Here is a 14,874-nt window from a genome sequence, read left to right as displayed (position 1 = left end):
CTGGGGCGGGGGCGCCCCGCATCGCTCTGAAGAAACTAAGTAGGAGTTGGTATGATGGTGGAATCGCTCTACCTGACATCAGAGAGTATTATTGGGCCTCTCGGCTAGTCCTGATCCACCAGTTGTTACATATTCCCCAGGAGGAGCCAGCGTTCAGGCTTGACAGGCATCTTCTTGAGCCTGCAGGGGTCATGAGTGTCCTATATAACAAGAAACGAAGGCACGCGCTTACCGGACCGACACTACACACAATACGCATTTGGTTTATGGCCCAGCGCGCGTTGGGATGGGAGGGCCTGATCACCTTAGCAATGCAGGTATGGGACGCGCAGAAGCTGTGGAGGCTGGGTAACTACAAGGGGTTCAGGAAGTGGGACATCATAGGGATATCGACAGTAGGGGACTTATGGCTAAAGGAGAAGTGGTTCAGTTCGCACACCTGTAGACTACTTATGGCCTGGCTGACCCTGAAAGATTTCGCTATATGCAGATTAGACATGCCTTGCAATCAGTCCTATCGCCAGGCGCGACCCCAGAAGAGTCCTCGCCGTTAGAGGATAGGCTCCTGACAGATCATTTGCAGAAAAAGGCGACTTTGCTGACGTATAAAAAAATAATTAATAACTGATCTGATCCCACGGGGACTGTCAAGGCTGCATGGGAAAAAGAGGTGGGAGACATTGATGAGGCAGACTGGAGGGAGGCGCTGACTTCTCCCAAGGAGGCGGCAATCCCATCGAGGTTGCGACTTATCCAACTTAAAATTCTCCCCGCACATACTATACGAGGGTGCTCTTGCATAAAATTGGGAGGACAGACACGCCGCAATGCTGGAGAGGGTGCGGAGAGCCTGGAACCTTTTTTCACACCATCTGGACCTGCCCCACAATAGCAAGATACTGGATGGCAGTGATGAGGACGCTCTCCCAGGTCACGGGGATCACGATATTGCTGGAGTCGAGGTACTGCTTGCTCAATATATGGGAACGAACAGACTTGAACACGACGGCTCAGGGATGGGTGACTCTTGGGGTTACAGTAGCAAAGCGGAACATTGCACAGAGGTGGGGGTCTGGGGTAGGCCCTAACCTGTCCCGGTGGTGTGCGGACATGGACCTGGCAATGGTGACAGAGAGGTCTGTCTTTATTCGTCGGGGATGCCTCAAAAAGTGGGAAAGGGTATGGGGGAGATGGAACTCATATCGAGGAGATATATGCGAGCCATCGCCCCCTGACGATTACGAATCGGATGAGAGTAACTAAAAGAGTGGGTCGTAGTAATATGTGTACTATATGCAGATGTGAGTGTACAATGAGACTGGGTGATATTCAGTAGGTGGACTATAGAACTGATAGAAGTGTAAAGATGCTGAATATTGTGATCTGTATGCACATCATGCTAATGTATGGAAATAACTTTGTTTTCTTCAATAAAAATGTTTTAAAAAAATAAATCTTGTCAGTGAAGGAGTGATAAACAGTACTGCACGTGTAGTCAGACCGAGGGATGATAGGGTCTATCTGGGAGTGGAATAATGGAGTGTTGAGGATTTGTTGATTGATTTTGTGCTGGGTCACCAGGTAGGGAAAGTCCCTGAGGGAGTGAAAGTTAAATGAGGGTATAGGTGATGAGTTGTGAAATTATGTTGTTTTTATCGGATTGGACAGTAGGTAGGTCAGAATGAAGGAGCCTATTTGAGATGTTGAGGGTAGAAATTGGCAAGCGAGGAGCTCAAATGACTTGCGAGTTGCTCAGGCTTTGAGGGTACAGTTAGTGGACTTGAGACTGAAGACAATAATTGGAATGCTATAGTCAGTATGGATGAAGACATCTAGGATATGCTGTGAAGTGGATGTGATTTAGTGTCCAGCTAGGCTGTTTTTGGCGATTGTGTCAGCCATGTCGGGAGTATGATTGACAGCAGAATGTGTTGGTGAGCATAATTTTAATGATTTGCACTGCTATAAAGTTTGCTGGCGATTGAAAGATGAATACCAGCAACTTTGCCCTCTAAACCAAAGAGTGTGCTTATGGATTCAAATCCTTTCCAGAAAAAGTGCTTGCATTTCAGTCCAGAGTATGTATGTGCCTGGTTTGTACCACGATGGTGCAATATGGAATAGAAATTAGAAGATATTCTGCTTTCACTGGATTGAGTTTAAGGTGGTGTAATGTTATCCAGGATTGGATGTTGGGAAAAGTTGGTGCAATAGTTTTGATGTCCTTCAGGGAGGAGATATTCAGATAGAGCAGAGTGTAAGCACAAAAGTCGTCAGTGTGAATGTGGTAACTGATGTAAGAGGGTTTGAGGAAGGAGGCAAGGGTTCCACAAATAGGTTGAGGAGGATGGGGAAGAATGATAAGCTGCAGGGTTGGTGAGGGAGTTAGAAAGTTATATATGTTGATATCAATTCTCCAGGTATGATAAGACCATCTGAGGGTTGAGGACCTCAACCCCTGCCTATCTCTCAGAATATCAGACAGAGGGGAGTGAATTATTGTGTCAAAGGCTACAGACAGATTCAGGAGTCACCTTTGTCTAGAATGTGAAATCCTGCTCTGAAGTCAGAATGAAACACATTAGATCAATTTCATCTAAGAGTATCTGCACAACTTAGCAGGATTTTTGCAAGGACGGGAATGTTTTAAACTGAGTACACTGTTAGATCTTTGGGGACTGCTTTCTGTGTGTTTGGTTAAGAAAGTGGAGATCTTCCACATTTATGGCAGTCTGGGACTGAGTCTTATGGCGGAGAGGTCTTAATTAGGTTTGTCCAGAAGGGTGTAACTGAAGGGCTTATTCTCACTGAAAAATGTTGATAGTATAGGTTTGAAAAAAATGAGGATGGTTTTGTTTTGGCAATGGTGTTTAGCATATCTGATCGTGCTAATTCTCTGAAAGAGGCCCAGGTACTTTGTGTTTTTGGATGGTGTGATAGAATTCAAGGTCCTTGGGGAGGGGCAGTAGAGACAGTTCCACATTATTCAACTCCTCTTTAAAAAGGTGAGGAGCTTTTTACATATTTCAATGGCGTAATCATTTAAAGGAGTTTGTGTGGAATTTCTCATTATCTCAAACAACTTTTTGGGTCAATTTTTAACTTGGCCAATCTTGATTTGGCTTCCAAAATATGTTGTTTGGATTTCCATCTCTTCTTCTTCTTTAGCTTTGGTAGGTTTACAGGGAAAGGATGTTTGCACGATAAATATGTTGCACCCTCAACAGGTCTTTATTTGTTCATTGTGGTCTTTTAAATACCAGTGTAATGAATTTTTACTGATATGTCAATTTCTTATTTCCCAGTTTCAGAATATTGATTTGCAAGCATATTGAGTTCTTGGTGTAGTGTGGCAGAACCTAGAGATGAGGCTGTGGTATCAGCTGAGTGGCAAGAGTAGTGTTATTAAGGTCTCTGAAAAAGTGTTTGGGTTTCTTTGGTTGTGCTTATGATTGTCAAGAATCTTGCTATCCTTCTGATAAGATGGTTTTGCAACACATTCGCTGATGCCATTAGGACACCCAAGACTTAACAGGCTGCCTCCAGAAATAACATTTTCATAGACCATTTACAGTATTTTTATAAATAACATCTTAATTGTTGTGATAATGGTGCTTTGTGGATGAGGCAAGTATGATACTCAAGAATGAACTTTTCATAAAATGATTTAGAGATTCCCAATTTTAACTTGCAAAGGACACGTATCACAAAGTAAAAGCTTACCTGTAGTATTAATAACATCTGTATAATCGATGGCGGCACCCTAGCCCGAGGACGCGACAGGTTATCTTCCAGTTTTATATTAAGTGCAATGATGTTCCTGAAATGCAGTAGAGCCAACTGGCGGACTGATGGCTCTTTGCCCTGGAGGTGGGAAAAAATATTGGAGTACAACAATGTAATATGAGCAAGCCTTAATATATGACCTCTATAGATGTGCCCTGAATTAAGGTTATGCGATGATCAAAAGATGAGCAATAAAAAGGTAGGTTAACAGTCTTTCATGGAGCATGACATTTTGGGTGAAGTCATCCAAGGATATAGCACTGTTGATGCCTGTAAGCCCGAGCTTCTTTCTTCTAAACACATTTCAAATATGAACTTGCCAATGGATCTAGCAGTTTTCTTACACGCCCTGAAACTAACTCCTCTTGTACAGGAATGGGCCATACAAAGGTTTGTAAACAGCTACAATAAAACAAGCTTGAGGGCATTCCCACACTGAAACAACCTCTTGCTGTCATAGATAGAAGATTTTCTCCCCAAAAATTATGTGTGAATAAATATTTTAAAAAGTGTAAAACCATGTGTTGTGAATTACAAACGTGACTTTACACTCCTAAAAATGTGTTTACGCATATTAGATTAAATTAAGGTGAAAAGGCTGTGTGAACTCGATTGCATGATTTGGCATTCATTATCTGAATTACAATTTATTTTCAAATGTAGATCATTCTTAGCATTTTGGAAAACAAGTATTACTTCCGGTGGAAGTTCACTTATAGAGCTCAGCGTACAGGTGCACTCATCTATCTCACTGCCAACTGATACGGTGTACCGAGCCTCTGCTTGCATCCTTTTGTTTACAATGAATTGATCAAGTTGAATCCCTCCTTATCAGGTATTAAAAAAACACACAATTCGAAGAGTCAGTGATTCCTGCTTGAATGATCTTAATAAACTACATACAGACCCAGGTCACTCCAGTCTATAAATAAAAGAACGTCTTGTAATAATGTACGGTAGACGTGCTACACTTACCTGAACGGGGTAAAAAATTGCCTGAAGCATTGGCAGGACATAGGTGAAGAAGAAGTCCCAGGTTTCTGCCAAGGTGTCCAGCAATTTCTGTCCTGAAATAAGTCAAAAGATAACATTTAAACTACAAAGACATCCCCGGTGGCAAAGTACACATCCACATTTTGGCATGCTATATTTTTGTGCTGAGCTCATCACAACACTGAAATGAATTACATTTTAATATATTTCCTTGAAAAGAACACACACACAAAAAGCCCACCTCAACTGGTGTTTAGAGCCACACCAAGTATAGGAAAGAGCTGGTGTTCCTTGACTTGTGAAAGGTCTGGGCACGATGCACAAAACTAGTTGCTTTGAAGTGAGACATTTATGGAGTTCACAGAGAATCTGAAGACATTTGGGTAATCTGTGACAATCGCGGATTATCAGGGGCAGTCGCATACATATCCATCTAGGCACATATCTGTATGCCGTAACAAACCACTAATAGGACTTTTTTTGTTATTCTCCGCTAGGAAATTACTATTCCATGTAGAAAAGAGAAACCTTTACTGAGACCTACATCAATTTGGGGGATGTCCCTCCTGATTTCAATACTGAAAACAGATTTACTCCTTCGCTTCACAGGAGAATACCTGCAAAACATTGTGAATGCACACAAGATTGTGGATGTTCATCAACTTCACAAAAAGACCAGCCTTGGACCATCCATATCCCACCCTCATCATTGGGTTTGAAAAGCGCAACTACTCACCCAAAAGGGTCTCAAGGCGCTGAGGGTGCTTGCTGCTCCTGGGTGTTCAGGGGGTCCGTCGAAGAGCTAGGTATTGAGGTCCTTCAAGATCTTGGGGAGTGATGGTGACTGTCGGAGGTGGTGAGGGGGGCAGTTCCATGCCTTGGCAGCGAGGAGAGTGAAGGAGCGTCCTCCTGATCTTGTTTTCTTGATGCGTGTTACCGTTGCAAGGAAGAGCTGGGCCGAGTGGAGGGCTATTTGGGGTGCGTGGAACGCGAGATGGTGGTTCATGTAGGCAGGTCCAGTGTTGTGGAGGGCTTTGTGGGCAAGAAGTTTGAAGGTGATTCTTTTCTTGACGGGGAGCCAGTGTAGTGTCCTTGGGTGTTGGCTGATGTGGCAGTGGTGCAGTAGGTCAGGACCAATCTGTTGCCAACATTCTGAAGTTTGCAGGTGAGATCTTGCTGATACCGGCATATAGTATGTTGCCGTAGTCAAGTCTGCTGCTGATAACGGCGTGTGTGATGGTTTTCCTGTGTTCAATGGAAATCCAGCTGAAGGTCTTTTGGAGCAGCTGAGGGTGAAGCTAGGAGGATGTGGCAGCATTGATCTGATTATCATGAACAGAACTGAGTACATGGAAATTTAAATATACTGACAAAATTTCCTAATAAGCAATTTCCATTAATATGACCAAAATCCCACTCTCTCTAAATCCGATTTTGCCGTTGTAAGTACTGCTATTTGTACACTCACGTTTCGTTTAGTTGGACCAATAACTTTTTGAGTCAGCCTCAGGCTAGCAAAATACACTCTCCACACTGAAAAATCATTTTTCCAGTGGTAGAAAAAAGTGCCTGAAAAATATCAGATCGAGTAAGTGTGTGTGGTAGCATTTTTGCAACGAGTTCAGGTGCAGCTTTTGTTTTTGGATTTATATGAGCCAAAAGAATTCTAAAATTATTTTTCTAAAATAATGGAGGACTGGAATTTCTGGATGCAGTTTTACTCTACAGTTGCGTTCATGGGTTTCTTTCCGTTCTCTCTCTAATTCTCTTTCTCGTTCTGTCGGTTTCTCCTGTAGGATTGGAGTCATTCTTTTACACTTTCTGATTCTATCAGCCTTTTATTTCTCCTCTTTCTCTGCGAGTTTTATCATGTCACTTTCCAACAATTTCTTTTTTTTCCTTTCTCATTGAGTGGGTTTATATTTTCTCCATTTCCGATTGCAAAATATTTCTCTCTGATGGTCTACATATACTTTCTCTCTTACCTCGTGTTCACGCCCTCCACTTGTTTATCTACTGAGTAGCCGTTTCACGTTTTACCTTCCAGTTTCACTGTTACTCCCCTTTCGCTTCTGCTCTATCTCAGTCACACTTTTTTCCCTCTCTCAAACTTTTTGGGTCTTTCCTTCGGACATCTCATTGACTCCCATCTTAATTTCTCTTGTAGCCCTGTGGTCATTCGAATGCCTTTCTCTTCATAAGTCCTGTCTGCCCTCTACTCATAGTATTCCTCTTTTCTAAACTCCCTTAATCAGGATCTCTTACATTCATTGACCATTTCCTTCTCATATACTCTGGACACAACCTTACCCCACGTTTCATTCAGTGGCGGCTGCTAGGGAGCAGGGGAGGTGGTGCAGAGGAAGGGGGGTCTGGAAAAAAAATCACTTACCTGGTTAAGGCCGCCGCCTCTCCATCTTCTTCTCTTACTCCTGACTACCGGAAGCAGGAAGCTCCAGGCTCCCCTATGCCAATCACGACACAGCTGTCACAAGCATTACAGCAGCGTTGTGATTCGTCTGAGCAGTCTTTTTGGCTGTTCAGGCAGTGCCTGACAGCCTTGGGACAGTTCTCGACCCAGACGTGCAACACAGCCAGGTGGAGAAATGGTAAATGTGCAGGACGGTTTGGCTGTCTCAAGACGACCAGCCAAACAGTCATGCGTACTTAGTAGTACCCATACCACTCCCCCTCCTGTTAAGCAGCCCCGCCCCAACCTGGTTCCGTGTAGAAAAACAAAATGATCATAACAGTGTGTTATGATAGTTTTATTTTTCCTTGTTGCACTGCTCTGAGAGCAGTGGGGCAATAATCCTCCGCCTTAAAGGAGGAGCCACCGCTGATTTCTTTCACACACAAACGCATGACAGACACATTCCTAATTTATCCCTCCATCCTCTAAAACTATCTTTGGAGGGGGAGTCACTGCCCTGGATTTCGACAGTGCTGGAACCCACAATAATGCACAAAGGTGGTGCCGAGGCATGCACAGCTCATCACCCTCTGTCAGCAGGTGCAGAGAGTGTAGAGAAGGGGGGCACTGACACCTGCAGAACAACACACAGCTTAAAACGGAAGTGACAGACTCTTCGCACCTCCTGTCTATAACCCGCATGCAAAAAAGAAGCATATATATGCGGATAGTCAACAACCTTGCAAACAGGACACACATTTGCCATGCAGATGTTGTATTTCGGGTACGAGGAACAATCATGCTAAAGGAATTCTTGCTCAAAGCACCCCTAAGGAATGAAGCATAATTGGTGAGTTGTCAACTGCAGTAAAATACAGACTTGCGGTATTGAGACAGTGTAGAGGTTTACAACAAACTTTTATTAACAAAGTCAGCTTTTTTCGAGTGTATGTTTTTTTTTTTGCTGCAATGGCAGTATGTTGTTGTATGTGGTGTTTTGTATCCATTATAAGAAAACACATACAGGTATGCATATGCAGTCAATGCATTTCCCCACACAAACAGAAGCAGGAACATACAGTGCCAAGGAGATGTAGATACATACACTATCACAAACAGTCACACAGTTATGCAGATACATAGCCACACATGGATGCATGTGCTTGCAGGCACGCCAATACACACACACACACACACACATGCAATGTCAGACTGAAAACATCATGCTGTTAAAAGCACACTAAGTTTGTAGCTCATACTACACTGGGTTACATATGCTGTATTTTGTCAGTAGGAAGTCACTCTCTTTCCATACAAATTGTACCTTACTGGAGAATTGACATTAGGTCGTCCAAATATCTAAAAGCGGCCTGGAGCCAACTTTAACAAGGTGTGTTAGCGTCACTTGGCCCTTTATGGTCAATTACCTTTTTCCTCTCACTAGCCTTGAATCTCATTCACTTGGTCCTCTGATGGAACTTGCTTTGTGACAAGAGGGGTCAGAAATAGGGGATCCAGCTCCAGTTTTCCAATGAGGACCAGGACCTGGGTAACTGACTTACAAGCTTGTAATTAGATTCATGCATATAACTCTCAGAACTGAGCTTAACAACTAAAGTATTATCATTGCTAGACTAAATCTCCTGAATTAATTCAGTCAAACCAAAATCATATAAACCAATAAGTCAGATTAGTATCTGCTGTCGAGAGATTTCTCTATTCTCTATTTGAATTCCTTCTAATTATCAACAACCCCACTGTAATGCACAATCGATAATTGGAGACAAATTATGGAAAGACAGAAACAGGATTTAGACAAAGTTAGATTTTGATCATACTTTTAAAGAAATTAGTACATAAATATCAGGCATTTAAAGGCTAAGAGTGCAGGACAATCAAATCAAATTTTGAGTTTGATACTAATTACCAAAGCTCTTAAAAAGTTCAGAAAGGAACATGACCATGACTGCCCAGAGGCACTCTCCCATGAAGAGGGAAAGAAGTCTGAAAAGAGCGCACACAACGTATGCGTCAGTCGAAAGGAGAGCCAGTGGAGTCTGCAAGGAAGTTCCGAAAGTAAGAAGAGCGATGTGTGTCTCCATCCGAGAGAAAAAGCGCGAGTCTCTCCTTCTCTTCAATGCACAGCATAATATAATCCTCAGGTTCCGGGCGACACCTTCTGAGTCACCTCATCCGGTCAGACCACTCAGTCCATTGGTCAGTTCGTATAGGGTGATTGTCATGCAGCATAAAGAAGACACACATAGCAACAAGCAATTGCACTGCAATCGGTCTCGCCTTTGGGACCTTATATGTATTTAGCTATGCAGCAGATTAGCCTGGGTGCTGAAACTTCTACTGTTCTTTAACATGGAGGGAAAGTAAGCACCAAACTGCGTGACACTCAAGGTATGGGAACACATGGAGAGATATATTGCATTTCAGCGGGAAATGTTAAAGTCCAAAGCTCTGTTTTTAATATAAAATCAGGGCCTTGTGGTTCTGTAATTCTCAAACCTGACTCCATTTTAGTCTTGCCCTCACGTAGGCCTGTGAAGTAGGCCCAACGAACAAGTGGCCTGGCCATCTGAGTTCGTGCATATATTAACTTGGCTTTTTCTGACTCTGAATGAACTACAGAGAGAGTGACCCTTTTCACCTGAAACTGACCTTTTGCAAAGCCAGTTTCACTAGCTGATCGTTGTCTGAGTTTTTCAATCACTGTTCAGGACCTTGTTAACCTTTAGTTTCCTTGCACATATCTTTTTCCTGAACAATATCTAAATTGTTTCTTTCCTTACGACTTTCTTTTCTAAACATGGGTTTTTGCCATGCCTCGTGACTGCCATCTGGTGTTGCCTTTTACGTAGGCCTCAGAAGTTAGTCTGCGAGCAAAGCAGAGCAGTCTGACCTTTTGTGGATCATGTAAACATTAAATAAGGTTTTCTTCGTGCGCTGGAGTTAATTTTAGAAGCTGGCCTTTCACCTGGAATTGACCCTGCCAAGCCATTTTCCCTGCAAGATCGTTATCCACTTTCCCAATCACCATTCAAGACATTTGTTAACTTATAAGTTTCTTTACGTTTCTGTTATCTTGCACATTATCTGAAACGACTTTTCTTTACTGTTTCTTCATTTCATGGGTTACGCTTTCAATTAAGGGTTTGTCCGGGCCTTCCAGATTATTATTTAGATATGCCTAAATATTAACTTGTGGGTTGGGACACTGTAAAATGAGCTTTACTGTATGATGCTGTGTGAGGTCATGTATTTTCTTTTGGTTGAATTTTGGTGCAGGGGCGTGCATTTTAAATGTACCTTTTTGTGTATAAATAAGGATGTCTCGCCTTAGTAAAATTGAGCAGTTTCTTGAGTTGTACACCGTTTTGTATTGCTGGGATTTCTGCTACTAGCTGCAGCTAATAAATTTGATCTCTGACGCCACCTAGAAGTATTCTGTGTCTCTGTATACCAAGGCAAGGGAACCCAGAGGACTTTGGGCGTGTCCCTGGCGCCGCTGGGTATTTGACAACCCAGTTCTTCAGTTGGCGCGGCCATCGTGGGGCGACTTCAGTGGTACCGGTCCAAGCCCGAAGATTGCGAGGAGCCACGTGAGGAAATTCTGGAGTATGGCCCCCACTTCATCGACCCCTGCATGTCGACGTGGACCAAAGGTCTTTTCTGCGAGGCTTGCCGCTTTCCAATGGCTACGAAGGACTGCTGCCCTGACTGTCGCCTTGTCTTGGAACCTCCGATTGATGTTTGTAAAGCGAGACGATAGACGGTCTTCTGGTGGCGTGACAGATATTTGGTTAAGTATAAGTGGGTCGCTCCCACAACTTTGTTTGGTTCCTTGGTTTTGATTTTGTTGCTGCAGTACCCAAAGCCGAAGGGCTTGTATATTTACGAGTGTAACATTTTTTGATTCCCTTTTGAAGTTTGAAACCAGACTAGTGAGCAAGATGCCTGGTCTTGGTAAATTTGGTAATTGGTTTGTTTGTGGTAGTAACAGGGATTCCCGATTGGAGGATTCATGTCCGATACCTCCGGTTGGAACTCCGACTTATCTATTCTAAACAAGGAGTGGGCCCTATTACTTATAACGAAGTATGGGTTCGCTACATGAAAAAGATGGTGTTTTGCAACGGCCCCCACATGGTAGTTTTGAAACAGAGATTTTAGACAATCTAGAAGTTAGGCTATTTAGGAAGAAAGCCCGACAGGCAATGTCTGACTCTTTCCGCCTTTGGCGTAAGGAAGCCAAACAGCGAGAAATTAAGCAAGCAAAGAGAGATAGGAAAGATAAGAATTTGTCAATACTACAATCTGCTAGACAGTTTAAGGAAGATGGAGAAGAGCGTGCGAGTGAAGTCTTAGATAGACAGCGTTGCATGGCCATAGATAAATGTTATCCGGCCTTGCCATCTTCTCCTCCGAAAGTGTGGGAAGACCTTGAAAAAGATCCTTTGATCTCTCATTTACTGAGATTGCCTCCTCCCTATGTGCAGGGTGCTACCCCCGGTTGTTCCACCCTTTGTTGTTCAACCTCCTGCTGTTGTTCAGCCACCCGGTGCTCCACAGATGGTTTTGCCTCCTCCTGCGAAACCCATTCTAGGGTCGCCAGCCTTGCTACGAGCTTTGCCTCAAAGTCCTTTGCCTTCTACTTCTGCATCTTCGACTTCTACTGTTCTTGTCCCTACACCTTCCATGCCTCAGAATACTTATTCTCCTGTTCTTATGTCTACTTCTTCCCCTTCTGCTCGAAAACGAATGACTGAGACTGTTGTTAATCTGTTGTCACCATTGTTTGGGTCACTGAATATGACCCTTGTTTCGGAACGTAAACAGAGTCATAGTCAGCTTCCTAGTTCTGAAGAACGGACAGTGTTGACTTTGTTGGCTCGTAGGTGGATTTTAAATGCTCCAAGGTATGATTTGCCAGCAATTATGGATGTTTTCTTTCAGTGGGAACCACCTAAGCAAAGGTATGTTTTTGATGTAATGTGTACTTTTCTGCGTCAGGAATGGGAAGATAATAAGATGGGTCCGATTCCGCAGGATGTACTCGATGTTCAGTCAGATTTTGCTAAAGGGATGATAGTGGAATCTGATGTTACAGATGCTGTAGAGACAATACTTGCTTTCAGATCTAGACTTTCGCCTCAGACATTGTATGAGCCTTGATTCCTCTGTTAGGAGGAAAGTGGAGCAGTATCCTATGAGAGAGGTTCCTCCTGTATGGAAAGAAGCAGTTCAGGCTAATGTAAATTTGGGTATTCAGGCCGCTCCGGCTCATTTTCAGCGAGTATGGGTACATGTCCCTTGGAAGAGAGCAGAGGTCTTGGCTCTTAAGCAGACCTTACCTGACCCTCGTAAGAATCCTGCTGGTTATTACAAGGAGTTGTCCCAGACAGTTGAAGCGGGTATTATGAATTTAGCTGACATCGATATGTTGATGGGTAATGTAGTCCCTCAACCTTTGTGGGCGAAGATTCGTCATGAGAATCATGCTACTGAATTAGGTGATACCTGGGCGAATATTGTTGCTGCAGATGGTAGACAGGAGGGAGGTGCTAAACCTGAACCTTTAGTTTCAGAATTACCTGGTAGAATTATTAATTTGATGAAAACGATGATGCCCGCTTTACGAGTGAATTGGGATAAGTTAGCAGCATGTAAGCAGAAGAAAGACGAGAGTGTATCTGATTTCTTCACTAGGTTTGAAGAGACGTTTATTGATCATAGTGGTCAGGATAGGAGTACGGAGGGTGGTCAAAGGTTGTTTGTGGATAAATTTGTTTTTAATTTGCTTCCCGAACTTTCTAATAAGTTAAAGGACTCTGAGAGTTCATGGGCTGTCTCTTCGTCGGCCCAGATACTGGCTACTGCACAATATTATGAGAATAGGGATAAAGATGAGAAGGATAAAGTGGAGAAGAAAACTAAAGAGTTAAAGCCGAAAGTTCTTTTGCAGCAAGCTTATCCGCCCCGTCAGAATTAGCCTCAGTTTCAGCAACCTCCACAATTTCAGAGATTGTTACAGAAGCCTGAGCCTTATGTTCAGCGATTCTTTCCTGGCCCTATTCAGTGTGCTTATTGCAGAGAGGAAGGCCATTACAAGAATAGTTGCCCGGCTTTGTTACAGCGTGAGAATGGTGTATCTGGTCAGAGAGGTCGTGGTAGTTTTCATCAAGCTCCTAGGGGTAGGGGACGTGGTGTGATCCCTCAGAATGAGCGTTCCTCTTTTCTACAGAATTCTGCGAATTATTTTGACAGACAGAATGTTCCGAGTGGTCAGTCTGCCCAGTACTATGTTGAAGATTACTATGTCTTAGGTGAGAGTTCTGGTTAGAATGATAACTAGGACAGCCAAGGACAAAGTGAGGGAGTATTGTCAGTTCCAGTAGATCAGAGTGGACCTTATGTTGAAGTGATTACATCAGGTATGGCAGAACCTTTTCTTTTGGATACTGGTGCGACGAAGAGTTCTATTATGCACTCTAAACTTCCTGACGCACCTTAACTGGCTTGACCAATGTTTCAGTAGGATTTTCAGGCGCCCCAGTTCGTAATCCGGTTTCTAGTCCTTTGTCCCTTTCCATTGGCCCTTGTGAATTCGAAGCTCCACTTATTCTAACGACTGGCTGTGGTGAGAATCTGTTGGGTTTGGACCTGCTGAAAAGATTGTATGCGACTTACATTGTTCTCCTTCAGGAGTACAACTTACCCTCGGTAAGAAAGTGATTTCCCCAATGTATTTGTCCAAGGATTGTTTGCCACTGGAATTGCGTTCGCTTCCTGATACACTTTGGGCTACAGGTCCAAATGATGTTGGTCTTTTGCAGATTCCACCTTATGTTGTCACCCTTAAGTCAAATGCTAGGCTACCTTGTATTCCCCAATACAAGATCTCGAGTGATGGTGAGAGAGCTCTTTTAGCGATTGTTTATGATCTGGTTGAGAAGGGTGTAGTTGAGGAAACAAGAGGTAATGTTTGTAACAGTCCTGTTTTGCCTGTCCTTAAACGTACTGATGCTTCTAAGCCACCTGTGTAGCGGTTTGTGATCGACCTTCGAGAGGTAAACAAAATTGTTGTGCCACAGTTTCCTGTGGTACCTGATATTACTGCTTTGTTGACTTTGATTCCTGCTTCGGCAGCTTGGTTTTCTGTCATCGATTTGAAGAATGCTTTCTTCAGTATTCCTATTGCTGAGGAGAGCAGGGATATTTTTGGCTTCTCATTAGGAGGCCGAAGCTTCCGGTTTAAGAGAGCTCCCCAAGGTTATTGTGAAAGTCCCTCCATCTATAGTCAGGCGTTGAAAACTCAGTTTGACGGTTTTGTGTTACCTGTTGGTGCTACTCTTATTCAGTACGTCGATGATTTGTTGATTACTGCTGATGATGAAAAGATTTGTAAAGAGGCTACTCTTTCTTTGTTGCGGTATTTGTCCGACCTTCATCATAAAGTGTCACCTTCAAAGTTGCAATATTGTCGCCAAGAAGTGACCTACTTAGGTCATCTCTTGTCGAAGGAGATTGACCCCAGAACTAATTCAAGCAATTGCGCAAATGAATGTACCATCCACACAGAGAGAAGTGCGTGCCTTTTTAGGTATTACATCGTATTGTAGACAGTGGATCCCCAATTTTTTACTGTTGGCGAAACCTCTGTTAGCATTGAC

General features: G+C 43.2%; 1 protein-coding gene across 3 annotated transcripts in view; it reads right to left on the bottom strand.

Annotated features, from left to right (window-relative positions):
* The window catches only part of PRR5 (proline rich 5), a 583,537-nt gene that overhangs the window by 131,393 nt on the left and 437,270 nt on the right, over positions 1 to 14,874 (bottom strand). For all 3 annotated transcript variants that reach the window (XM_086952735.1, XM_086952737.1, XM_086952734.1), the window contains 2 exons: positions 4,762 to 4,853; positions 3,724 to 3,864 (listed from right to left, as the gene is read on the bottom strand). In XM_086952735.1, the coding sequence (XP_086808861.1) occupies positions 3,724 to 3,864; positions 4,762 to 4,853 (233 nt within the window). The remainder of the gene's footprint in view (positions 1 to 3,723; positions 3,865 to 4,761; positions 4,854 to 14,874) is intronic.

This window comes from Lissotriton vulgaris, chromosome 1_2 (assembly GCF_964263255.1).
Source record: "Lissotriton vulgaris chromosome 1_2, aLisVul1.2, whole genome shotgun sequence".
Lineage (NCBI taxonomy): Eukaryota > Metazoa > Chordata > Amphibia > Caudata > Salamandridae > Lissotriton > Lissotriton vulgaris.
Note: the sequence above shows the minus strand (reverse complement) of the source record. Positions and strands in the feature narration are given on the sequence as shown.